Genomic DNA, 25,507 nt, shown 5'->3' with positions numbered 1-25,507 from the left:
CCATGTGTAAGTGTGTAACATGAGTTAGTGTGAGTGTGTCTGCTACCCTGGGATTTGGGTAATAAACCAGAAAGGATTTAAGGGGCCAGACAAACTATGGAATGCTCAGTTTATTTGGAATTTCAGGTAAACAACAAATACTTTCCAGTGTAAGTATATCCCATGCAATATTTGGGACATATGGATACTAAGAAATTATTTTTATCTACTAGTCAATTTTTCTGACAGATGAAGGCCAATGACCTTTATGACACAGATGACTATTCAGACACCCAGAAGTTGGGACCAGACCCTGGCTGGGGCTCCTGTCCTTCCCACCGGCTCTCTCTGCCCATCGGCCAGGTCACTGCCAGGCTGGGCTGAACCCAGCTCTGAGGGAAAGGCCCGGCCTCCTTGATGATGGTGAGAAGGCTGGTGTGGGTCTAGGGGACCCAGGGTGCCCATAGAGCTCATGATCAGGGTCCGTGAAGCTGGAGCATCCAGGGCTGGGAGGAGGAGCTTCAGGATCTACCCTGAGGGCACCTTTTTCTACATCTGAATCAGGTAGTGCTACACTGGCTTAAATGGCTGGAAGGAGACCCAAGAGATGAGAAGTATGACGTAGTGACACCAGCCCAGACCTCTGGGGTGGAGGAAGAGATGAGGAAGGGGGCACAGATGCTCACCTGGCCAAGGGCCCTACCCGACCCCTCGGTAGTGGGGACTTCTCTTCCCGTTACCACATCAGGGCAGGGTGGGCATCATGGCGGCCAATGCTCTCCATCAACACCCGGCTCAGCTCAGAAAGTTCTAGTGCTGGGCAGGGTGGGTGGAGAGGGGTGTGTGGAAGCTCTGAGGTACACTCCTCCTCCCACTTCTCCACAGACCAGTACCGGTGTTTGTGGTAAACCCAGTTACAGGGGAGGTGGCCAAAAAGAGGAAGAGGACCCTGCCAGGTTCCCAGCCTCTATAAAACAGGCTGTGGAGGGAGCCTGGGCAGCTGCTTCAACATGACCTCCTGGGTTGTCCTGCTCATCGCCTCTGTGCTCCTGGTCGCCCCAGGTGAGGACATTCCCCTTGGGGTAGATCCCGATGGCTCCTCCTCCCAGCCCTGCTTTCTCAGATTTGATGGACCCAAGCATGAGCTCCAAGGGCACCTGGCATGGGTAAGAGCAGCCCCAGGGCAGAGCAGGGCAGGAGGCACCCGGGACACCTCACAAGGCTGCCTCCCCATCCTGGGCGCCAGCTGCCTCCTGGGCTCTCCCCAGCCAGAAGCACTGACTTCTCTCCCTCTGTCTGTGGAGGGCTGCTCATGCTGTTTCTTCTCCAGGGCTGGCCTTTTCCGGTCTGACTCCTGAGAGCCACGACCAGGCGACGGCCCATCTGTGTGATGGAGATGAGTTGTGCCAGGGCCTGGCCCCGGAGGATCCCCAGGTACTCGGATGGCTTCCTGCTGCCCCCCCCCCCCCCCCACCATCCCTCTCCTTCCTCTCCTCCCTGGGCAGTGCCAGGGGCGAGGGCCTGGAGACTGAACTGGTCAGGGGGTGGGGAGGCAGGGCTGGGAGCTGAAGATGCTGGTTTTGTTCACGCTGGTACCTGACTGGGGTGGGGGCTACACTGGTGGCTGGGCCCTCCCCAAGAGCCTCCTCCTTGTCTGACGGTAGAACAGAAGAGGGGCAGATGCTGGGCTGGGGCCGCTGCTGTGGGTGTGGGGGCAGGTCGTGGGGTCTCTCAGCCCCTCTAAGACAGGCAGAGAGATGGGCAGGCGCTCTGGCTGAGGTCCTCATATGGACAGACAGATCATGGGTCATCCTGCTGGCTTGAAAGCCCCCAGGGGACCCTTCCTGGCGCCCTTATGAAGCTGGGGTGTCTGAGAGACCACCCTAATGGGCTTCTTTTCCTGATAGGGTGACCTGCTGCTCCAAGGAGAAGAGCTGAGCCTACGCTGTGGTTCTTGTCGGAGGATAATACAACATCTGATGGACAAGTTGGGAGATCAGCCTGATGAGGTGAGACGGGAGGCTTGTGGGACCTGGTGGGTGGAGAGGTGCCCCCAAGTGGAGTGGGGAGGGCTGGGAATCCTTACCTAGGCTTTTTAAATGAGCTGGAAAGTGGGATGTACTTAGCTCTGAGTGAATACTTAACAAGTGGAGGCATCATCACCAGAACCATAGTTTCACTTTCCCTCCCTCCCTCTCCGTGGCTCCCCCAACCTGCTCAGCATCACTACCTTCATCCTGGGGTACTCAGATTTATCCCCTTCCATGGGAGATGTCAGAAGAAGATATTTCAAAAGGAATGTACCAAAGCTCCAAGCTTGGATCCCCCCCTTTAACCCGCCACGCCCCACCCCCCAGCAGATGGAGCCCCCAGTCTGGCCCTGGACCAGAAGCTATATAGACAGAGCCTTTAAAGTGGGTCTGGGCACCACTCTCCACCCAGAAGACAGGGCCTGGGTATACAGAGGCTAAGACTCGGCAGGGTCAATTGTCCTTTCCAGAGCTCCTGCTGGCCAGGCTCGGGATGAGGAGGGGGGCTCAGCCCTGTCTCTCCAGTCCCTGCTCCCACTACCACCTGGCACCAACTCCTGGGACCCAGCACTCCCACTGCCAGACCCGCTGAGAGCCCAAGGCTGCCGGGGCCTGCAGAGAGACAGTGCCCGGCAGGGCTCACCTGAGGCCCATTTCCCACCACCGTGCTGCCACTGCAGAATACCGTTATGGAGGAGGCCTCCAAGGTGTGCAGCAAGATGGGGCTGCTGAAAGGTCTGTGCAAGTCAATCATGAAGAAATTTCTCCGTACCATCGCTGAGGACATCGTAGCTGGAAAAACCTCTCGGGTTATCTGTGTGGACATCAAGATGTGCAAAAGCAAGCCAGGTATGTGCATAGGCAACAGCAGGGACTCATTCCCTGACAGCCTCCCTGTGAAAGGGAAACTCCTAACAGCCTGAGGCAACCTCCCCCTGCCCCTCCCCACACTCCTGCAGACAATCCTGGAGTAAAATCAGGTCTCCATTTCTCCTCAGATGTGTGACCTTGGGCAAGTAACCTAACCTCTTTGAGCTTCAGTTTTCTTACCTGTGAAAGGGCAATAATTATTTCTATTTCTGAGGCTGAAATGAGGCTTGAATGAGACCATCACGTAAGATGAGGTGGACACCAAGGAAATGGCCCGAGACTGAGAGATCAGAGCCCTAATCAGCCTGTCTCTTCTCTCCACAGTAGGTTTCATTTGATTCCCTGGGTCCTCTTACCCCATCCTGGGGAAAAAGCACAGAAACTCCAGCATCCTCAGCCGGCTCCTTCGTTCCTGAATCCAGGAGTCTTCTCTCCAGTTTCTCTCACCAAACTCCCTCCACTGCCTTTCCCTCTCAGAATAAAATATCATGCAAGACTTTTGCTTCAGCTTCTTTTCCTTTGTTGGGTTTCAGAAGAGGGGCACGCTCATCTGACTCATAAGTGCCATCAATAAACATGTTGTATGTCATGTGGTTCTAGATGATAGGGGTTTAGTGGTGAACAAGACAACTTAGCAGCTCTCACACATATGGTCATGAAATAATTATTGTACTGCTTGTCACTCCAAGAGCCTGGGGTACATCACAAACATACCCCCAGGAGCTCTCAGACCAACTGAGGAGACCATTCGGGTTAGGGTTTTGTTGTTGTTGCTCAGTTGCTCAGACTTGTACGACTTTTTGCGACCCTATGGACTGTAGCCCACCAGGCTCCTCTATCCATGGGATTCTCCAGGCAAGAGTACTGGAGTGGCTTGTCATTCCCTCCTTCAGGGGATCTTCCCGACCCAGGGATGGAACCCAAATTATCTGCGTTTCCTGCATTGCAGGTGGATTCTTTACCAATTAAACTACGGAGGAACCTATATATGTGTGTGTGTGTGTATATATATATATATATATATATGAATAGATAAAGATGTGGGCTATTATAAATAATGCTATTGAACATTGGGGTACATGTTATATTTTCAAATTAAAGTTTTTGTCTTTTCTGGGTATATACTCGGAGGCAGGGCTGCTGGATTATATGGTCACTCTATTTTTAGTTTTTTAAGTAACCTCCTTACTGTTCAGCACAATGGGTGTACCAATTTACATTCCCACTGACAGTGTAGGAGGGTTCCTTTTTCTCTATACCCTCTCTAGGATTTATTACTTGTAGACTTTTTGATGATGGCCATTCTGACCAGAGTGAGGTCAGATGGCCATCATCAAAACTACCTGAATGTAGTTTTAATTTGCATTTCTCTAATAATTAGTGAAGAAAGCTGAGCGCTGAATAATTGATGCTTTTGAACTGTGGTGTTGGAGAAGACTCTTGAGAGTCCCTTGGACTGCAAGGAGATCCAACCAGTCCATTCTAAAGGAGGTCAGTCCTGGGTGTTCATTGGAAGGACTGATGCCAAAGCTGAAACTCCAATACTTTGGCCACTTCATGCAAAGAGTTGACTCATTGGAAAAGACTCTGATGCTGGGAGGGATTGGGGGCAGGAGGAGAAGGGGATGACAGAGGATGAGATGGCTGGATGGCATCACCGACTTCATGGACATGAGTTTGAGTAAAATCTGGGAGTTGGTGATGGACAGGGAGGCCTGGCGTGCTGCGATTCACGGGGTCGCAAAGACTCAGCAGACACGACTGAGTGACTGAACTGAACTGAATAATTATTGATGTTGAGCCTCTTTTCATGTTTCTGTTGGCCATCTGTCTATTTTTTTTTGAGAAATGTCTACTTAGGTCTTCTGCTCATTTTTGGTTGTTTTTAAAAATTTTTTTATTGAACTGTGTAAACTGTTTTTATGTCTTGGAAATTCAGTTCTTGTTGTTGGTTGATTTACAAATATTTTCTCCCATTCCATAGGTTATCTTTGCATTTTATGGTTTCTCTTGCTGTGCAAACAATTTAGAGTTTAATAGGTCCCATTTGTTTATTTTTGCTTTTGTTTCCATTACCCTACGAGATGGATCCAAAAAACTACTGCTGCAAGTTTTGTCAAAGAGTGTTTGGCCTACATTTTCCTCTAGGAGTTTTACAGTATTTGATTTTGCATTTAGGTTTTGAACCCATTTAAGCTTATATATGACAAAATGAAAATGTTCATTCTTTTACATGTAGCTGTCCAGTTTTCCTGGCACCACTTGTCGAAGAGATTGTCTTTTCTTCATTGTGTATTTTGCATACTTTGTTGTAGATTAATTGGCCATAAGTGTGTGGGTTCTCTATTCTTGATGCAATCAATTTCCACATAATCTTTATTTATTTGTTTTTCCTAAAGTCTACGGTTTATTCAGATTTCCTATTTATTTACTTTTGGCTGCACTGGGTCTTCATTGTGGTGTTTGGGGTTTCTCTAGTCACAGCACGCAGGCTTTGTTGCCTCTTGGCATGTGGGATCTAAGTTTCCTGACCAGGGATTGAACCTACAATGTGAAAGGGCCAAGTTCTAACCACTGGAGCACCAGGGAATTCCCTATTCTTTCCTATTTCTTTATGTCTTGTAATTTTTTGTTGGAAACTGGTTATCTTAGATAATATATTATAGCAAATATGGCTACTGGTCACACTCCGCTCCCCAGGTATATTATTGCCTTTTCGAGATGAATTGCTTGTTTTCATGTTTAGTAACTGACTGGGTACTTTTAGTGCGGTCCCTCCACCCTTCATAGTGTGATGCCTCAGATGTTGCACCTCAAGGGCTACAGCCTTGAGCATGACCACAACTATCCTGTGATGACAGAGGTTTGGGAAGGGTTCTCTTTGTCTCAAAACACCGCGTTGTGAATCTCCAAAATTTCTGGCTGACTGCTCTATTGTTTTCAACAATGTCCCAGGGGATACATTGCTTTATGAAGTCCAATCAAACCTAAGTCCTGTATGGGTCACTGTTAGAGACTTTTTTCTGACTCAGGGAGGCCTCTTCACAGGTTTTTCTTTCTTTGCTTTCTCTCCAGCAAATGAGCCAGCTTACAGTTTAGCCTTATGTCTCCAAGGCAGCTATCACTCTCCTTCCAAGTGTCTTTCACCACAACTTCCACTGTGGAATTCTGTTCCCAGGACAAATCTGAGGACTGCTGCAATAGTGAGGAGGTAATCGCTCGACTTTCCCTGTGAGTTGAGTAAACACCTGAAATTCCACTCCTGCCTTCATCCAGTGGCCTAACTTGGTCAAGTGAACTTGAAACGGAGCAAGACCTTATGGTCCTTGCCCCATCCCCACCACGTCTTCTCCCTGCCTTTTGTCTGTGGAAAACTTTAGTCAAAGAATAAGTTTAAGCAGAGGAGTGAGAAATGCTGAAACAAAGGAAAACAGTCAAAGGAGACTAAATAATAATGCAGTCATTAAGCATAGTCAAGGACTTTTAGTTTCTTCTTAAGGGCTATAGATAATTTGGGGGCTTCCCTAGTAGCTCAGATGGTAAGGAATCACCTGCAATGCAGGAGACCACGGTTCGATCCCCGGGATGGAAAGATCCCCTGCGGAAAGGATAGGCTACCAACTCCAGTATTCTTGGGCTTCCCTGGTGGTTCAGACAGTAAAGAATCCACCTGCAATGCAGGAGACCTGGGTTCCATTCCTGGGTCAGGAAGATCCCCTAAAGAAGGGCATGGCAACCCACTACAGTATTCTTGCCTGGAGAATCCCATGGTCAGAGGAGCCTGGTGGGCTACAGTCCATGGGGTGGCAAAGAGTAGGACACAACTGAGTGACTAACCCCAGCACAGCACTGCACATAGGTAATATTCTGAGCCATATCCTGTAAGCAGTCTTATAAATGCCAAAACACCCAGTGGAGAAGTTAACATGATGAGCAAACTGTACCCGTGAGCTGCCAGAATTCTGAGAATTGACCTCAAAGAAATGGAAACAAATGAACCCTGGAACTGATGATTAACTGTACCTAAAACAATCAAGATGATGCTGGTCAGACCACTGGTGACCAGGTTAAAGATGACTGTTAGAGATGACTGTGCTCTTTCTGCATGTAGACCCACCCCACCCACCCCTGTCTATGAAAGCTCTCACCCCCTGCTTATTGGGGACGGGTGGAATTGGCCCTTGAGCAGATGTCCACCACCCTCGCCTCCTCCCCCCACTCCACCCCTCCAGTTGCCGGCATCTGAAATAAAGCAAACTTCCTTTCGACCAACCTGGCCTGTTTATTGGCTTTTGAGTAGCTAGCAGCCAGACCCACCATACCCTTTCAGTAACAAACTAAGGCTTTCTGTGTTCTGATTGGAAGTTGTCACGTGGCAGATGGTTAGGGCTAGCACATTTTATAGGCTTCTTTTCTTTTTTGGTTAAGAATCTTGGGCAGGACTTCCCTGGTGGTGCAGTGGATAAGAATCTGCCTGCCAACGCAGGGAATGTGGGTTCAGTTCCTGGTCAGGGAAGGTTCCACATTGCTGCTACTTACTGCTGCTAAGTCGCTTCAGTCATGTCCGACTCTGTGCGACCCCATACACGGCAGCCCACCATGCTCAGCCATTCCTGGGATTCTCCAGGCAAGAACACTGAAGTGGGTTGCCATTTCCTTCTCCAACGCATCAAAGTGAAAAGTGAAAGCGAAGTCTCTCAGTCGTGCCCGACTCTTCGCGATCCCATGGACTGCAGCCTACCGGTCTCCTCCGTCCATGGGATTTTCCAGGCAAGAGTACTGGAGTGGGGTGCCATTGCCTTCTCCCTTCCACATTTCATGAGGCCAACTTTCCATGAGGCCAACTAAGCCTGAGAGCCACAAGTACTGAGCTTGTATGCTGGAACTACTGAAACCCGCAAGCCTAGAGCCTGTGCTCCACAACAAGAAAGGCACTACAATGAGAAACCTACACGCTTTAATGAAGAGTAGCCCCTGCTTGCCACAACTAGAGAAAACCTGCACGCAGCAACAAAGACCCAGTGCGGCCAAAAATAAAACAAAATAAAAAAGAATCTTGGCGAGTTCACGCTTGGTCTTTGAATCCCTCATGTGGAAGGGAAATGGGGAATTCTTTCTTCCTTAGCATGAGCTGGTGTATTTTAGCCAGATTCATTGATGGCAAGCAACAGAAACTGACTCAGGCTAAATTAAGAAAAGAAAAGTGATTGGGTGGCCAAGGATGCCTCAGGCTGGAAGGGAAGACCTAGAACAGAAGTTGGACAGGAGCTGGGCAGCTCAAAGGGTCCTTTGAAGCAGGGAGAGCACTTCAGTCTCACCCAGGTGCAGTCATTGGGGTGAATGAATTGCCACAATGAGCTCAGTCTGTCTTTGTGTCTCTTGCTCCAAAGCCAAATTCCTAGGAAAGAGAGCATTCAACCAGCCAAGCTTAGATCAGATACTTGGCTTTGATTGTTCTAAGGTGATGAAAAGGAAGTCAGGCTCTAGGAGATCTGGGTGACAGTTTTTGCTTATGAAGTGGAGGATAGATTGCTAGATGAGTTACTGTCCACCGAGACAGTACACAGTAGCTGTCAGATAATTCCCCAAAGGAAATTAGTGTGACTATTAGGAAGGAGGAGTAGATGCTGTGTGGCCAAAGCGGCAAAAGTCCAGTCCAACTTGTAATGCTGGTGAGTGTTGTCTCTGCGTGTGTTGCATTGTTTCAGTCGTGTCTGGCTCTTTGTGACCTCATGGACTGTAGCCTGCCAGGTCCTCTGTCCATGGGATTCTCCAGGCAAAGATACTGGAGTGAGTTGCCAAGACCTCCTGCAGGGGATCGTCCCAACCCAGGGATGAAACCTGCCTCACTTTATGTCTCCTGCATTGGCAGGCAGGTTCTTTACCACTAGTGCCACCTGGGAAGCCCGTATTGTCTCTGAGGCACTTCCCAATAGGAAGATATTTCTCTGGCGGGAATCAGGAACTGTGGATTCCTGGTATCAGGAGCTTGCCTGTCTCTAAGTAAGATGTGCCTTCCCATATACTCAGGTTGAGAATCTTGGAGTTTACTCAACAGGCTTCAAGAGTACTGCCTGTGGGCACAGGCCAGGGCCCTAGACAGGTCTTGGTTTCATTCAGATGTGTTGATCTTGGCCTCTTTGCCTCTTTGGTTTCCTTATCTGACATAGAACCTACAATACTTGCAAGACTCCTACGTTGCTCTGCTTAGATAACTCGTGTGTGCCTAGCATGGTGTAAGCTGTGCTAAGAGGTTACCTGGAAGATGGGGCATTACCTAGAAGGTGCTGGGAGTAAAGAATTTTAGGCAGAGGACGAGGTGGTGAGAATCGCAGTTGTCCGTGGTGAATGAGACAGTTTCCTGCAGGCTGTATCACAGAGAGAAGCTGGAGTCATCACCTTGCCTTGCTGCAGATTCAGCCCGTGTTCCAGCAGTTGCCAGAAAGCCAGAGCCTGGAGATGGGGTCCTGTCCTGAGGCACAAGACTCATCTCACATGCCTGCCTTATGTTTCTCTCTTAGATGCTACCATCCCTCCCTAATGTCCTCCAGAGGACCAGAGAATCACTGTATCTTCAGAATAGATGCTGGATGCCCCTCCCCTACCACCCAGTTCATTCCCACCCAAGGAGATGTTTTTTGAGGAGTGGGGATGATGCTCAGGAGAACACTTATAGGTACATCTAATAATCACAGCACCCAGACACTGCAGGCTGCATGCTCACAGGCAGAGACTAAGAGTCGGGAGGGGTATGGATCCCAGGCCAATAGAACCCTGGAGCCTCTGTGCCAGGGGAGGGTTCTGGGGAGGAGAGTGGACTGGTCCAGAGATTTAAGGCTCAGTCAGCTACTTTAAAGGTGGACCAGAAGCAGCCCAGTGTAGTGTTGAGGGCTTATATACCAAATATTTGAGGATGCATGAAGACTGTTTTTACAATCAAGACATTTCATAAAGACCAACATGGTAAAGACCATCACTTCATGGGAAATAGGTAGGGAAACAATGGAAACAGTGAGAGACTAAATTTTGGGAGGTCCAAATTCACTGCAGACGGTGACTGCAGCCATGGAATTAAGATACCTGCTCCTTGGAAGAAAAGCTGTGACCAACCTAGACAGCATATTCAAAAGCAGAGACATTACTTTGCTGACAAGGGCTTCCCGGGTGGATTAGAGGGTAAAGTGTCTGCCTGCAATGTGGGAGACCCGGCTTCAATGCCTGGGTATGGAAGATTCCCTGGAGAAGGAAATGGCAACTCACTCCAGTACTCTTGCCTGGAAAATTCCATGGACAGAGGAGCCTGGTAGGCTACAGTCCATGGGGTCGCAAAGAGTGGGACACGACTGAGTGACACATTTGTTTGTACTTTGCTGACAAAGGTCCGTCTAGTCAAAGCTATGGTTTTTCCAGTAGTCATGCATGGATGTGAGAGTTGGACTGTAAAGAAAGCTGAACACTGAAGAATTGATGCTTTTGAACTGTGGCGCTGGAGAAGACTCTTGAGAGTCCCTTGAACTGCAAGGAGATCAAACCAGTCAATCCTAAAGGAAATCAGTCCTGAATATTCATTGGAAGGACTGATGCTGAAGCTAAAGCTCCCATACTTTGGACACCTGATGCGAAGAACTGACTCATTGGAAAAGACCCTGATGCTGGGGAAGATTGAAGGCGAGAGGAGAAGGGGATGACAGAGAATGAGATGCTTGTATGGCATCACTGATTCAGTAGACATGAGTTTGAGCAAGCTTTGGGAGTTGGTTATGGACAGGGAAGCCTGGCATGCTGCAGTCCATGGGGTCTGCAGCAAAGAGTTGGACATGATTGAGCGATTGAACTGAACTGAACATGGTAAAATTTGCACCTGAAGTTGCATTGAGGAAGTGAATGATGATCATTTATATTTACTGATATAAAATATTAATATAATAATATATGAATATATTATTGATAACAAGAATAATTAAGAAAAGTACTGTGGCTCAATGACACCTTTAAATACATTCATATTTTATCCACAAGCTTCCCTAGCAGCTCAGTTGGTAAAGAATCCACCTGCTTGCAGGAGACAGCGGTTCCATTCCTGGGCTGGGAAGATCCCTTGCAGAAGGGATAGGCTACCCACTCCAGTATTCTTGGGCTTCGCTTGTGGTTCAGCTGGTAAAGAATCCACCTGAAATGCGGGAGACCAGGTTCAATCCCTGGCTTGGGAAGATCCTCTGGAGAAGCAAAAAGCTACCCACTCCAATATTCTGGCCTGGAGAATTCCGTTGACTGTATAGCCCATGGGGTCACAAAGAGTCCGACACGACTGAACCACTTTCACTTTTTTCTTATTCACAACAGCACATACATATCTTTGAAAAATGTTTTATGTGTGTGTTGACTTTACTGCTCTATTCCTGGCTGTCCACCTTTTGGAAGAAAACTCTCCATGGTTGGGTGCCCTCAGTGACCTTGCAACCTGGGACGCCCATATGGGCGAAGCCTGGTCTGTGGCCCAGGCTTACAGCGATGTGCTGGGCCAATCAGAGCCCTTGATCTAGAATTAGAACTAACACGCCTGGAGGTGAGAGGCTGTTTAAAGTCCTGGGGCTGGGCAGCAATACCCACTGCAAGCTGAAACTGTTGGGGATCAGGAACCATAATGAAGCAGTGCATGAAAATGAAATAACAGTAGTATTTGTGGTAAGGAAAATGAAAGCTAAGCTTTGTTGAGCCTTTTCTTTGTGCCCCGCTCAGTTCTAAGAACTTGACAGTGTAATCTCACGCAGTCCTCATAAACACCCCAAATCGCTACGAAATTTGCAGATAAGGAGAATAAAGCACAGAGAGGGTAGGTAACTTGGTCAAGGCCCACAGCTAGGAGGTGGCACATCTGGGATTGGAGCCCAGGCTACCTCTTGTCCTCTCCTGCCACTCCAGGAAGCAGGACTGGCAGCCCTCGGGCCGTGAAGGGAGACAGCGACTCTGTGTAGCCACCTTGATTTCCTGAGTCTGAATGTCTTGATCTGTGGTTTCCCTTGCCACAGGATTCCCCGGCAGTGCCCCACCCTCCTCCAGGTCGACTGGGTCTCTGTTTCTTGCTTCAGATGGAAACTCTAAGCGGAGACAGTTAAGGTGCACACAAGGGTTCATGTCCCTTTGTGTCTCTTGGGACCCCAGAGTATGAAGCAGCAGGGCCCTGAGACCTTCAAGAAGTCCGGTCCATCTTGCCCCCCACCTCCAGCCCCACCTAGGGATGATGATCTGAGGCTGGGGGGCTGGAGCTGTCCCCACTTAGGGGAACAGCTGCCCTGTGGCCTGGGCAGGGTTTGGACAGACTTGCTTGAATTCCCTTCGCAAACTTCCTTAGATGTGGGCTTTTTTTAACCCTTTTTTAAAGCTGTGGTTCGAGTGAGGCTATTAACCCTGAAGTTGCGTTCTGTCTCCACCTGACTTGGGTGAACTGCCCTGATGACTTTATTACCTAAATGCAGCAGGAATCCACTCCAAAGTGATGGTACAAGTGCTGCCACCTACTGGAGGAAAATTAACAGTGTCAAAAAGAAGAGAGCGCTTTGCCAACAAGCTATGGTTTTTCTAGTAGTCATGTATGGCTGTGAGAGTTGGATCATAAAGAAGATTAATTGCTGAAGAACTGATGCTTTTGAACTGTGGTGCTGGAAAAGACTCTTGAGAGTCCCTTGGACAGCAAGGAGATCAAACCAGTCAGTCCTAAAGGAAATCAACCCTGAATATTCATTGGAAGGAATGATGCTGAAGCTGAAGCTCCAATACTTGGGCCACCTGATGCGAAAAGCTGACTCATTGGAAAAGACCCTGATACTGGAAAGACTGAGGGCAGGAGGAGAAGGGGGTGGCAGAGGATGAGATGGTTAAATAGCATCACCGGTTCAATAGACATGAGTTTGAGCAAACCCCAGGAGATGCTGAAGGACAGAGGAGCCTGTCGTGCTACAGTCCATGGGGGTGCAAAGAGTCAGACATGACTTAGCGACTGAACAACAACATTGTTTTATATACATGGGTGATTGGATATAGATATAAAAATAGATATAGGTGTATATGTATGTGTGTGTGCATACAGATGTTTATTCCCTAGCTTCATCCTTTGTAAGGGACTGGAAATAATGACGGTAGCTATGAGTATACTAGTCTCTGGATCTTGGTTTCTAAGTACCATTTCCCAGTGAAAAAAAGTAGGGCTCCTTGGAGAACTGGCTGATTTTAGGGCTGGAGCAGTGAAAATATAAATTATACAGAAGATTTTGCAGTGCTAGAAAAAGTGCTCAGAAATGGTGTGTGTGTATGTTTGTGTGTGTTAGTCACTCAGTCGTGTCTTTTTGCGACCCCATGGACTGTAGCCCATCAGGCTCCTCTGTCCATGGAATTCTCCAGGCAAGAATTCTGGAGTCACTTGCCATTTCCTTCTCCATGGGGTCTTCCCAACCCAGGAATGATGAGGATATTATTAAAAAACACAGGATTCACATTGAAGGGGTTCCCAATGGCCAGATCTCAGACAATTTTAGTAACAAAATAAATAATAATAGTAATAATAATAACTCATGGAATAAAGAATATATCCATGACTCCATATACATATAAATAAATAATTTCATAAATAAATAAATGAAGTGAAGCCTCATACAATAGAATTCCAATGAATAAATATAGAAGGAATGATGGAAATAGGAAATTGCTGTTTGGCTAACCCCACAATGGCTGCCCTGGTAGCTCAGATGGTAAAGAATCCACCTATAAAACAGGAGACCTGGATTCAATCCCTGGGTTGGAAAAATCCTCTGGAGAAGTGAATGGCTCCCCACTCCAGTGTTCTTGTCCGAAGAAGTCCATGGACAGAGAAGCCTGGGTGGGCTACAGGCCATGTTGTCACAGAGTCGGACACGACTGAGCGACTAACACTAACCTCACCGTAATTGTTGCAGGCAAGAACCACTGATGTGTGCTAGAATTAGTGGGTAAAATTATAATGAAAAAAAAAAAAAGGTTTCTGTTTATAGTCTCAAGATATCTCCACACAAAATACTTATAATTACAAAGGGTACAAAGGTAACTTTGCCATGGATAAATCTGATAGACACCACCGTATCCAAGGGGTAAAACTTCCTATCAGCAGAAATGAGATGTATGGGCATCACGTTCCTCCTGGTGTGATGTGCCGAGAAGACAACATTCCTTCTGGGGGCTTCCCCGGCGGTCCAGTGGTTAAGACTCCACACTCCCAATGGAGGGGGCACGGGTTCAGTTCCTGGTCAGGGAAGTAACATCTTGCAAATAAATAAAGTTTTAAAAAAATCACTTCTGTAGGCATTTGTGCCAAAAATGAAAAACCTCAGTCTAATCCTGGAAAAGCACCAGACACACCCCGAATGAGGAACATTCTGCAGAGCAACTGGCCACTGCTCTTCAAAAGTGCTGTGATCAGGGAAGACAAAGCTTGAGGGAACTGTCCCAGACTGGAGGAGACTAAGGAGACATGATAACTCAGCGCCCTGTGTGAGACTGCATGGGATCCTGGGGAGAAGAAGAACCCAGGGGCAGTGGACAAAGTTGGAATACCAGCTGAAGATAAGTTTGTAGTGCTGTATCAGTGTTCATATCCTGCATGCGTGCTAAGTCACTTCAGTCCCATCCGACTCTGCGACCCTACGGACTGTGACCCCTCAGGCTCCTCTGTCCATGGGATTGTCCAGGCAAAATACTGGAGTGGGTTGCCATGTCCTCCTCGTGGGGCTCTTCCCACCCAGGGACTGAACTCACATCTCACTGTGTCTCCTGCATTGCAGGCAGGTTTTTTACCACTACCTGGGAATCCCTGTTCATATTCTGGTCTTGATCATTATGCTCTGGTTATAGATGTTAACATTTGGAAGAGCTGTGTGAAGCGTATTTAGGCATTTTTCCTACTATTTTTGCAAAGTTTCTCAAGTCTAAAATTATCTCAAAATGAAAAATAAAATTAAAAACAAGATTGTATGAAATATACACACATAATGCTTTTTAAAAGGCATTGCACAAAGTATTATATATAGAATGAATAAACAACAAGGTGCTGCTGTATAGCACAGGAAACTATATTCAGTGTCCTTTGATAAACCATAATGGAAAAGAATATAAAAAAAAATATGTGTTGCTCGCTCAGTCATGTCTGACTCTTGGTGATCCTATGCACTGTAACCCACTAGGCTCCTCTGTCCATGGGATTTTCCATGCAAGAAAACTGGAATGAATAGCCATTCCCTTCTCCAGGAGATTTTCCCAATCCAGGGATCAAACTCGGGTCTCCTGCATTGCAAACAAATTCTTTACCATCTAAGCCTGGTACTAGTGGTAAAAAAGAAAAAAAAAATATGTATAACTGAATCACATTGCTGTACAGCAGAAATGAACACAAGACTGTAAATCAACTGTACTTATATTTTTTTTTAAAGGCATTACAATGTGTATCAGGTTTCTGATTATCCAAAGTTTGAAACCTCCCTTTAGCCAGAGCCCAATCTGTGAGATGAAAACCTCTACTTTTATCACAACACAGAAGTAGAAAGAAGGGAAGTATTGGGGCACATATTGAGCAAGACACATGTAGATATTCTTACGATGTTTTAGTGGAATTGTAGAACACACTGAGGGGCTTCCATGGTGGCTCAGAATATAAAGAATCCACCTGCAATGCAGGAGACCGGGTTTGATCTGTGTGTTGGGAAGATCCCCTGGAGAAGGGAATGGCTACCCACTCCAGTATTCTTGCCTGAAGGATTTTACGAACAGAGGAGCCTGGCGGGCTGCAGTTCATGGGGTTGCAAAGAGTTGGACAACACTGAGTGACTAACATTTTCACTTTCAGAACACACCACAGACTGACCAAACCCTCCACTCCTGTTCTGGAATGTTCTGACCATTGCTCTGGCCTAAATTCCCACATTTCACAGACATCCCCAGAACTGCACGTAGTGTGGTCCTGAGGATCACAGGACTTAATATTTCCTGCTTTCATAATGCTGGCCCTTGGGTGGCACAGGTAATGGGATAAAGGAAGCAGATCATATCTGCTGCGGCATGAGATAATAGCAATGAAATGATGATGGTAGCTGAGTGATCACCTGCCAATGCTCTGATGCTTAATCCGACCCCTAGAGGAAGGGTCTCTTACTATACACAGTTTACGAAGAGGGTGACAGACTTGCCCAGGGTCTTCTCCTCTGACGTGCACAGCTAGTAACTTGTGGGGCTAGGATCTGAGCCCAGGCAGGCCACCTCCAGAGCCCACATGCTGATGAGTTAGAAGGTGCAGGGGGTGGGGCTGAATGCAAGGTAAGTGGGGGTTAGTCCTCCAACCCATCTTGGGTTTTTGTTGTTGGTGGTGGTTTTTTGGCTGCTCTGGGTCTTTGTAGTTGTGGCACGTGGGCTTAGTTGCCCCACAGCATGTGGGATCTTAGTTCCCTGTCCAGGAATCAAACCCAAGCTCTCTGCAGTGGAAGTGCTGAGTCTTAACCACTGGACAGCCAAGGAGTTCCCTCCTGTTACTTCTTGCAACACTGGGTATCTGGGATTCTCAGCATTTAAAAAAAATAAGTGTATTTGTTTATTTATTTGCTGTGCTGGGTCTTCACTGCTGCGAGAGCATTTCTCTAGTTGTGATGTGTGAGTTTCTCATTGCCATGGTTTTTCTGGCTGTGAAGCACTGGCCCTAGGGTGCATGGGCTTCAGTAGTTGTGACATGGGCATAGTTGCTCCATGGCATGTGGGATCTTCCCAGACCAGGTATTGAACCCGTGTCTCCTGCATTGACAGGTGAATTCTTTACCACAGAGCCACCAGGGAAGCCTGCTTCACGGCATCTTAAATACTGTTTCTTCTGTTCACACTTACATGTATGGTTGTTGTCTTCTTTCCCGGTAGAATGTAAACTCCATGAAGGCAGGTCCAGGTTCGACTTTACTCACTTTCCTATCCTCAGTGCCTGGTGGGACGTGTGGAAAGAGTAGACATTCATTAGATATTCGTTACTATTTGCTGGAAAAATGGATGTGGAAATCAACCCTGAATACTCATTGGAAGGACTGATGCTGAAGCTGAAGGTCCAATACTTTGGCTACCTGATGGGAAGAGCTGACTGACTCATTGGAAAAGACCCTGATTCTGGGAAAGGTTGAAGATGGGAGGAGAAGGGGGTGACAGAAGATGAGATGGTTGGATGGCATCACTGATTCAAAGGACATGAACTTGGGCAAACTCCGGGAGACAGTGAGGGACAGGGAGGCCTGGCGTGTTGCAGTCCATGGGGCCACAAAGAGTCAGACAAGCTTAATGACTAAACAATAGCAACAACATGGATGGGGATTGAGGCAGGGTGCCGGGGTCCAGCCCCGGCTGATCCAGGGTATTCGAAGCGGGGACGGCGTCGGCGACTTATTTATTTATAAATATTTATCAAAGATTTAAAGAATAATAGAATAAGGATAGCTCAGTGAGGAAATTCAGTGGAGAAAAGCGGCTGAAATAAGGATAGCTCAGTAGGAAAATTCAGTGGAGAAAAGAAGCTGAGTGGCTTGGTTTACGCGGAAAATCAATATAACCCGTGACACCAGGTTAGCTCTGACCACGGAGGCCGCAGGCGCCCTCTCGAATAGCGGAAGGTGCCCCACCTTAGACACCTTCTCGAGTGGGTCTTAGAAGCCCAGGCAAATAAATGGTCGCAGAGGACATCCACGCTCCAGATGGACGCTCAGCCGGAAGTTAAAGGGAAGAATGACATGGGGAGACCAAGTTTCAGTGAACAAGGCCCGCACTTTATTTTCCAAAGTAGTTTTTATACCTTAAGTTATGCATAGAGGATAATGGGGGAAGGGGTAGAGTCATGCAGCAAGCCAGGCTTTTTTCCTGTAAACTTATCATATGCAAAAGTTCAGGTGATAGACATCATCTTCTGGCCCGGAGGCCTGTTAACATTTTAAGAAACTTATCTTTCTCTAAAGGTGATTATTCCAAAGTCAGGCGCCAGCCTTCCAAAAAGCATTGAACAAAGCTGCATTTTACATTTCTATACACCCATTATATCAATCAATACACTGCCAAAGACACAGTAGGTAAGGAGTATGGAGACTTAGCAGCAAACATTGGCCCAACAAGTGAAAAACCCTTCACCAATACATTTTCTAATCAATCTTTTAACTGCTCAAAGGAATCTGTGTTTAGGCAGTTTAGAACATCTCCTGCCTCTCACAGTTGGGAGGCTCTGAACAATCACATGTGGCCGGAAAAACCTATTCAGGCAGGCTAGAGGATTTCCAAAGGAGTTTGTAGGTTGAAACACTGTCACATCCAGGAATTATTAACTGGAGCTGTGAGCTAACTCTTTTTTCAGAGAGAGGTAGTGGGGGACAGCCCCCCGTAAAGTCAGAGGTGTAGGTGAAAGCACAAAGCAGAAAGTAGGCAGACTCTGGTTTTGGGGGTAGATGCTCGAGAATTTCCAGGGGGACTCCTGAGGCTCGATCCCGCCTTTGCGTATGCCGAGCCTCCTTCCTCATGACCTTTGTCATGGGCGGAGTGCTCACGCTGGCTCCCGGCAGTGATAGAATTCCAGTTGAGCTATTACAGATCCTCACTCAATATGCAATATGCACTCAATATGCAATATGCCGGCTCCCGGCAGCAGGGCTTCTGGTTCAGGGTGTGTCCTACTGACTGGCTGGGGGGACTATCCAGAGGCTACCTGAGCAGCCGCTGGGAGAGTCCACCTTCTCAGGGAAGAAGGAAGCAGCTGGAAACTCTAGTCGGTAGCAGAGCTCCAGCGTGCCAGGCTGGGACAAATCTGAAAACAGCCAGGTCTGCCCCCAGCCCCGCCCCCAGGGACCCTTGTCCAAGTCCCAGGGACAGGATGTCTGTGAGTAAACACTGAAAGAGATGCTTCAGCTAAACCCCCTGGGACAGGGACTTCCCTAGTGGTCTAATGGTTAAGAATATGCCTCCCAGTGCAGGGGACACTGGATTGATCCCTGGTTAGGGAACTAAGATCCTGCATGCCTCAGAGCAACTAAGCCCATGTGCCATGACTGCTGAACCCCCTGCACTCTGCATCCCATGTGCCACAACTAAAGAGCACGATCACTGTAACGAATGGTCCCACACGATGCAATGAAGATCCCGCATGCCGCACTAAGACCTGATGCAGCCAAATAAATTAAACTAAAACATAAAAGACCTGGGACATGCTGGTTCATGTCTCCTAAAAGACGGAGAAGCCAGAGTGGTGCAAGAGCTTTTCTTCACTTTAGGATAGACCCCTTGGTGCTTTGGGATCTCAGGGGCCCAGCTTTGAACCCCTGGCAGAGATGGCAGCCAGCAGTGCAGAACAAACAGCTGTGCTGTGCTAAATTACCTTAGCCATGTCCCACTCTTTGAAACCCCATGGACTGTAGCCCACCAGGCTCCTCTGTCCATGGGATTCTCCAGGCAAGAATACTGGAGTGGGTTGCCATGACCTTCTCCAGGGGATCTTCAGAACCTAGGGATCGAACTAGCATCTCTTAAGTCTCCTGCTTTGGCAGGTGGGTTCTTTACAACAAGTGCCACCTGGAACGCCCAGAAGGAACAGTACCCATCACTAAGTACCCTCGGGAAAAGGTGATACCCAGCGTGGCCACACACACTGCAGTTGGCCTGACTTGTAAGTGATCGAGTCACAGAAAGAGCTGGAGGGCAGTTTGTAGGAGTCCTGTGATGCATAAAGGTCACCCTCTCAAATTTACTCACAGTGAGTAATAATTTTTAAAAAATCTAAAGACAAGTAGTGTATCGACCGGCTGATGGTACGGGCTGAAGCTATTTCTTGGTAGAATTATGTTTGATCATCACCCATTGTCTCTATACTTAAAAAACACTGAAACAAAAGAAAGGAAAGCTTCCCTCTCTCCTCAGGTAACTAGCAAATAAGAAGCTATTTGAGAATGATTCAAGTTACTGTAGATTTTATCCTATTTTGTTGTGTGGTGAGGCAGGACTGGTGTGAGTCAATGGTAAAAAGACTGAATGCCAAAACCTGGAAGGTTGGGCTGGGGAATAAAATTCCAGAAGAATGACGCAGTGTCCCCTGTCCTGCCACATGTGGTGGATGTGGCAAGGGTCAGGTACCAGGTCACTCAGTGGCAGAGGTCACTGTGTAAGTGAGCTGCAGGGGAAGCTGGAGTCACTGGGTGATTCTGGGCTGGAGCTCGTAGATGTGAGGATGGGGAAGGGGTCCAGGTGAGGGCTCAGAGTGGACTGTGAGAACCCCATTTAGATGGTTTCTGGATCCAAGGTCTCATCAGTCTTAGAAGCCAGAGATGGAAGTTGCCAGTGACTGTGAAGTGATGTGAAGATGAGTAGAAGGTGATACAAGGGAGAAAGGGTGATGATAAGAAAATGAATTTCTGGGAGAGAGGCCTCAGCGAAGACTGGGCCCCTCTTGCGGCCTGGGAGCTTGAGAAACTGGTTATGGGCAATCCAGATGAGGTCTGCTGAGTCCGTGAGAGATTGCTAACCTCTCTTTTGCATCACACCCTGAAGTGTGACTCAGGTGGTGGTGGCTGTGTGGTTACGAGTGTGTCCTGAGCTCTGATCAGCAACAAGCAGGAGAGGTTCCAGAGTCTGTCCTCTCCATCTGGTCTGTCTTTCATTGGCCAGAGCGGTGTGTTCAGGAGCTCCTGTCTGAGACACAAAGCAAGGCAGGCTTGTAATTTTTCAAGCACCAGTCAAGCTTCCAGTGTCAACAGGCTTCCCAGGTACCAGGGTGGGTCCACAGAGTCAGCTTATGATGAACTGTCACTATAACGCCCATTTTTAGAAGATAGTGAGGCAAGTACATCCAAAATGTGTGTGTGTTCGTTGCTCAGCTGTGTCCGACCCTGTGTGACCTCATGGGCTGTAGTCTGTGCTCCTCTGTTCATGGAATTCTCCAGGCAAGAATACTGGAGTGGAAAGCCATTCCCTTCTCCAGGGGATCTTCCTGACCAAGTGTTCGAACCCATATCACTGCATTGAGGGTGGATTCCTTACTGTCTGAGCCACGAGGGAAGCCAACATTCAAAATAGTAAAAGGAAACTATGCCACGTGAGGCTCCTTCCAGTCTGTCTGCCATTCGTCCATCTATCCATCCATCCCCCTCTCCCCCATTCCTCCCCTCCATCCATCCATTCATCTACCCAAAAGGACACAAGGTGATGATGAACACATTCACTTTCTCAACTGCCATGATATTTTCACACATATATACACGTGTCAAAAGTGGTAGAAGGTGTGCACTTCAGATGTATGCTGGTGAGTATACTTTAATTATAGCTCAGTAAAGTTGGGAAAATGAAGGAACTCAGTGTATATCTGTAGGTCAGAACTGATGCCAACTCACACAACCATCAATGGAGAATGGATGAAGTATGGCATATTCATGCAAGGGAATGGTACTCAGCAATGGAAAGGAACAAACTCTTCATACACACAACAACGTGGGTAAATCTCACATACCTTAATGCTAATTAAAATGAGTCAGACATGGGCCTTCCCTGGTGTTCCTATAGCTCCCCATGCTTCCAATGCAGGGGATGTGGTGTAGATCCCTGGTTGGGGAACTAGGATGCCATGTAGTGTGCTCCCCCAAAACAGTCACACCAGAGGATCCATTGTTTGTGATTTATTTATACACATTTCAAAATCAGAGAAGAGAGAACTATCGTGTTTAAGAGTATGTGCTCAGATGGTAAAACTATAGAGAAGCAAGGATAGGATTATTTTTAAGGTTAGGGTAGTATTAGTATTAGCATCGGAGAAGGAAATGGCAACCCACTCCAGCGTTCTTGCCTGGAGAATCCTAGGGACGGGGGAGCCTGGTGGGCTGCCGTCTATGGGGTCGCACAGAGTCAGACACGACCACAGTGACTTAGCAGCAGCAGCAGCAGCAGTAGTATTATCTTAGGGGAGGAGGGTCTGGAAGTTAAGATGCTTCTGGGCTCAGGTATCATTTTGTGATTATGCACCTATTTGCTTCCTAATAAACAATAGTCCATTTTGTTCTGTGCACATTTCTGAATATACTTTACATTTCATAACTGAGAATGGAGCAATGTGTATGTGCTATGCTTGTAGGAAAGAGAAAAAAGAGTTTTAGCAGTAGTTTACTCTGAGGAGAGAGTCTATGTGAAGGTAGGACAGTGGAAGCTTTTATTTGCTTTCCTTATATAGTTCATTAAAAAAATGTAAATTCCCTCATGCAGTTCATAAATAAAATTAAAAAGCATAATCATAAACTCATGGATAATAAAGCAAAGGAGGGACTGCCCAACTGTAGCTGCTGAAATGGGGACCCAAGGAGAGAAAAAGAAAGAACAGGCAGGATGGCCTGTGTATCTATGTCAGTTTGTATGTCAAGTGAAAGACAGGAAGATGAGGCAGACAGAGCCTCAGATGGATTCAAAGCATGAGTAAGGCTTGATCTGGACAGAGAGGGCCATGAGTCAGGAAATGCCAGTGGCCTCTAGAAGCTGAGAATGAACTTCAGATGACAGGCAACAAGGAAAAGGAAACTTCAGTTCTACAACCACGGGGAACTGAATTCTGCCAACAACCTGAATGACTTTGGAAGTGGATTCTTCCCAGAAAAGAGTCCACCCAGCCAACACCTTGATTTTGGCCTCATGAGACCCACAGCTGCTGCTGCTGCTGCTAAGTTGCTTCAGTCATGTCCGACTCTGTGCAAGCCCGGAGACGGCAGCCCACCAGGCTCCCCCGTCCCTGGGATTCTCCAGGCAAGAACACTGGAGTGGGTTGCCATTTCCTTCTCCAATGCATGAAAGTGAAAAGTGAAAGTGAAGTTGCTCAGTTGTGCCCGACTCCTAGCGACCCCATGGACTGCAGCCTACCAGGCTCCTCCGTCCATGGGAGTTTCCCGGCAAGAGTCCTGGAGTGGGGTGCCATTGCCTTCTCCAAGACCCACCGCAGAGGAACCAATTGAACCGACTCAGGCTTATGACCTACAGAGTTGTCGGATCATTAAATGGGTGTTTTTTGCTTGCTTGTTTGTTTGTGAGTTTGGAGCAGAGAGGGGTTTATTAAAGGGCCATGCAAGGAGATGGGTGGCTCATACCCTAGAAGCCCTGAGCTCCCTGGAGGGTCTATATGGGTGTGGTCTTAAGGCACTATGTTTGTGATCACTGTCACAGCAACAAGAGAAAACTAATATAGCCACGGGCTGACTTGGAAAATAGAAGTGATTCTGTAGCCTATTGTATAGGCTGTCCTTGAAGACAATGCTCCATGGGTCAGGGGCTTCTGGGAGCAAAATGGAGACACATTAATAAAGGACACGGAAAGGTTCCATCTCTTAATAGATAGGGGAGGTGGTGGGAAGGACGAGCATTTGTGCCTCTAAGATAGCGTGTCACCTCTAAGACTGATCTACTCTTCAAAGCTTCAGCCACATCCTTGTTAACCACTGACCTGGAAGTTTAAACCAAGGGGTTAAGAGGACAAAACTACTGTGAGTGTGTGTGTGTGTGTGTGTGTGTGTGTATGTGTGTGTACCACACTCTCAGGGTTCCCTGAAGATACAGAGGACACAGTGCAGGTACAGGTACAGAGAAGCCCCTCTTTGGCAGAATAAATTAGAGCCCACCCTCTCCTACTTTCTTTTCTGGGAGGATTTTACACAGGGAATTAGGTCCTTAAAAATCATATGTAGGACTAAAGAAGTAGGTTCTGAATTGGGCCTTGAAAAATTCAGAAGTGGTTCTCAATAGTTGATGCTAAAGGCAACTTGAAGCTGGTTCTGAAGCTCAGAGTTCAAGAACACACATCCAGGAATAAATGCTGTCCAGGGATCAGAAAGCCAGATTCAAGAAGACTTTTGATACTGGAAATGCTCCTGCCCCCATATGTCACACTTCCATGACCTTGCTTGCCAGCAGCCAAAATAGTCAAAAGAGAATAGAAAGATGGTACTGGGGTCAGCCTCCCGAATCCCATATCAGTGCATCTAACTGTAGACACGGTTTCACATCCAGACGCAAGCTGCAATGAATTCTGGGAAGTGCTGCTGTAACTTTCCAACCTCTCCATATAGAAGGAAGGGGAAAAAAGAAGGTGAGAGAGTCTAGGCATAATAGCCACCCAAGGCGGCTTTGTCTTGTTTTCCTCTCTCACGTTTATATTTTGAGTGGTAAGCTGCTGCTGAGAGGTTTAAAAAAGATGTTTTAAACTGACATGTAGTTGATATACAATGTTGCATATATACAGCAAAGTGATTCAGTTATAAATATACATACAACCTATTCTTTTTCAGATTCTTTTCTATAATAAGTTATTATAAGAGAGTGAATATACTTCCTTGTGCTATACAGTAGATCCAAGATAAAAATTTTGATTAAAATGTTTTAAAGGCTCATTTCCAAAGTTTGCACAAATCTCATATTTACAGAAGAGTTTGCATCCAAGTTTTTGGGTAGTACAAACATCAGTATAGCCAGAAATCAACTCATTTAACTTCAGCAAAGTTAAAAGTTAACAGAAGTTAACTCATTTTACTTTGGTGTTAACATCAAATTAGCATTTGTAATGAACAATTCCTATATATTACATTATATCTGTACATTATATCTGTTCCTGAATTATTTTGTTGGAATTATTTTGTTTTTAAAGGAAAGCATTATTTAATAAATAGTATCATGGCCCCAAAAGATGCATTATGAAAAGGTATGAAAGTTGATGGGGGAAAAACTACAGTTCAGTTCATTTTTGTATGTGCTGAGTCATCATTCTAACTTATTTAATAATTATGATTCTTACTGTTGTTATACGTTTTGATTAGTTTTAATGTTAAAACTCAGTTCTTAAAATATAAAAAATTATTATTTTTTAAATTAATTAATTTATTTTAATTGGAGGCTAATTACTTTATAATATTGTAGTGGTTTTTGCCATACATTGACATGAATCAGCCATGAGTGTACATGTCTCCCCCATCCTGAACCCCCCTCCCACCTCCCTCCCCATCCCATCCCTCAGGGTCGTCCCAGTGCACCGGCCCTGACCACCCTGTCTCATGCACTGAACCTGGACTGGCGATCTCTTTCACATATGGTAATATACATGTTTCAATGCTATTCTCACAAATCATCCCACCCTCGCCTTCTCCCCCAGAGTCCAAAAGTCTGTTCTTTACATCTGTGTCTCTTTTGCTGTCTTGCAAGTAGAGTCATCGTTACCATCTTTCTAAATTCCATATATGTGTGTTAATATACTGTATTGGTGTTTTTCTTTCTGACTTACTTCACTCTGTATAATAGGCTCCAGTTTCATCCACCTCATTAGAACTGATTCAAATGCATTCTTTTTAATGGCTGAGTAATACTCCATTGTGTGTATGTACCACAGCTTTCTTATCCATTCATCTGCCGATGGACATCTAGGTTTCTTCCATGTCCTGGCTATTGTAAACAGTGCTGCGATGAACATTGGGGTACACGTGTCTCTTTCAATTCTGGTTTCCTCGTTATGTATGCCCAGTAGTGGGATTGCTGGGTCATATGGCAGTTCTATTTCCAGTTTTTTAAGGAATCTCCATACTGTTCTCCACAGT

The 25,507-nt window shown here is 46.7% G+C and overlaps 1 protein-coding gene across 4 annotated transcripts in view; it reads left to right on the top strand.

Moving 5' to 3' along the window:
- The first annotated feature begins 856 nt into the window (after positions 1-856).
- Positions 857-25,507, top strand: part of LOC102397020 (antimicrobial peptide NK-lysin) — a 36,819-nt gene continuing 12,168 nt past the window's right edge. The window contains exons 1-5 of one of the 4 annotated variants that reach the window (XM_044926006.2): positions 880-1,041; positions 1,310-1,413; positions 1,887-1,988; positions 2,690-2,858; positions 3,207-3,375. In XM_044926006.2, the coding sequence (XP_044781941.1) occupies positions 990-1,041; positions 1,310-1,413; positions 1,887-1,988; positions 2,690-2,858; positions 3,207-3,217 (438 nt within the window). In that variant the 5' untranslated portion in view covers positions 880-989 and the 3' untranslated portion in view covers positions 3,218-3,375. Of the gene's footprint in view, positions 1,146-1,309; positions 1,414-1,886; positions 1,989-2,689; positions 2,859-3,203; positions 3,376-25,507 lie in introns of those variants that run through there. The other 3 variants (XM_044926004.2, XM_044926007.2, XM_044926005.2) reach the window with 3 other exon arrangements.

This window comes from Bubalus bubalis, chromosome 12 (assembly GCF_019923935.1).
Source record: "Bubalus bubalis isolate 160015118507 breed Murrah chromosome 12, NDDB_SH_1, whole genome shotgun sequence".
In the NCBI taxonomy this organism is placed as follows: domain Eukaryota; kingdom Metazoa; phylum Chordata; class Mammalia; order Artiodactyla; family Bovidae; genus Bubalus; species Bubalus bubalis.
This window is presented reverse-complemented; position numbering and strand designations above follow the sequence as displayed.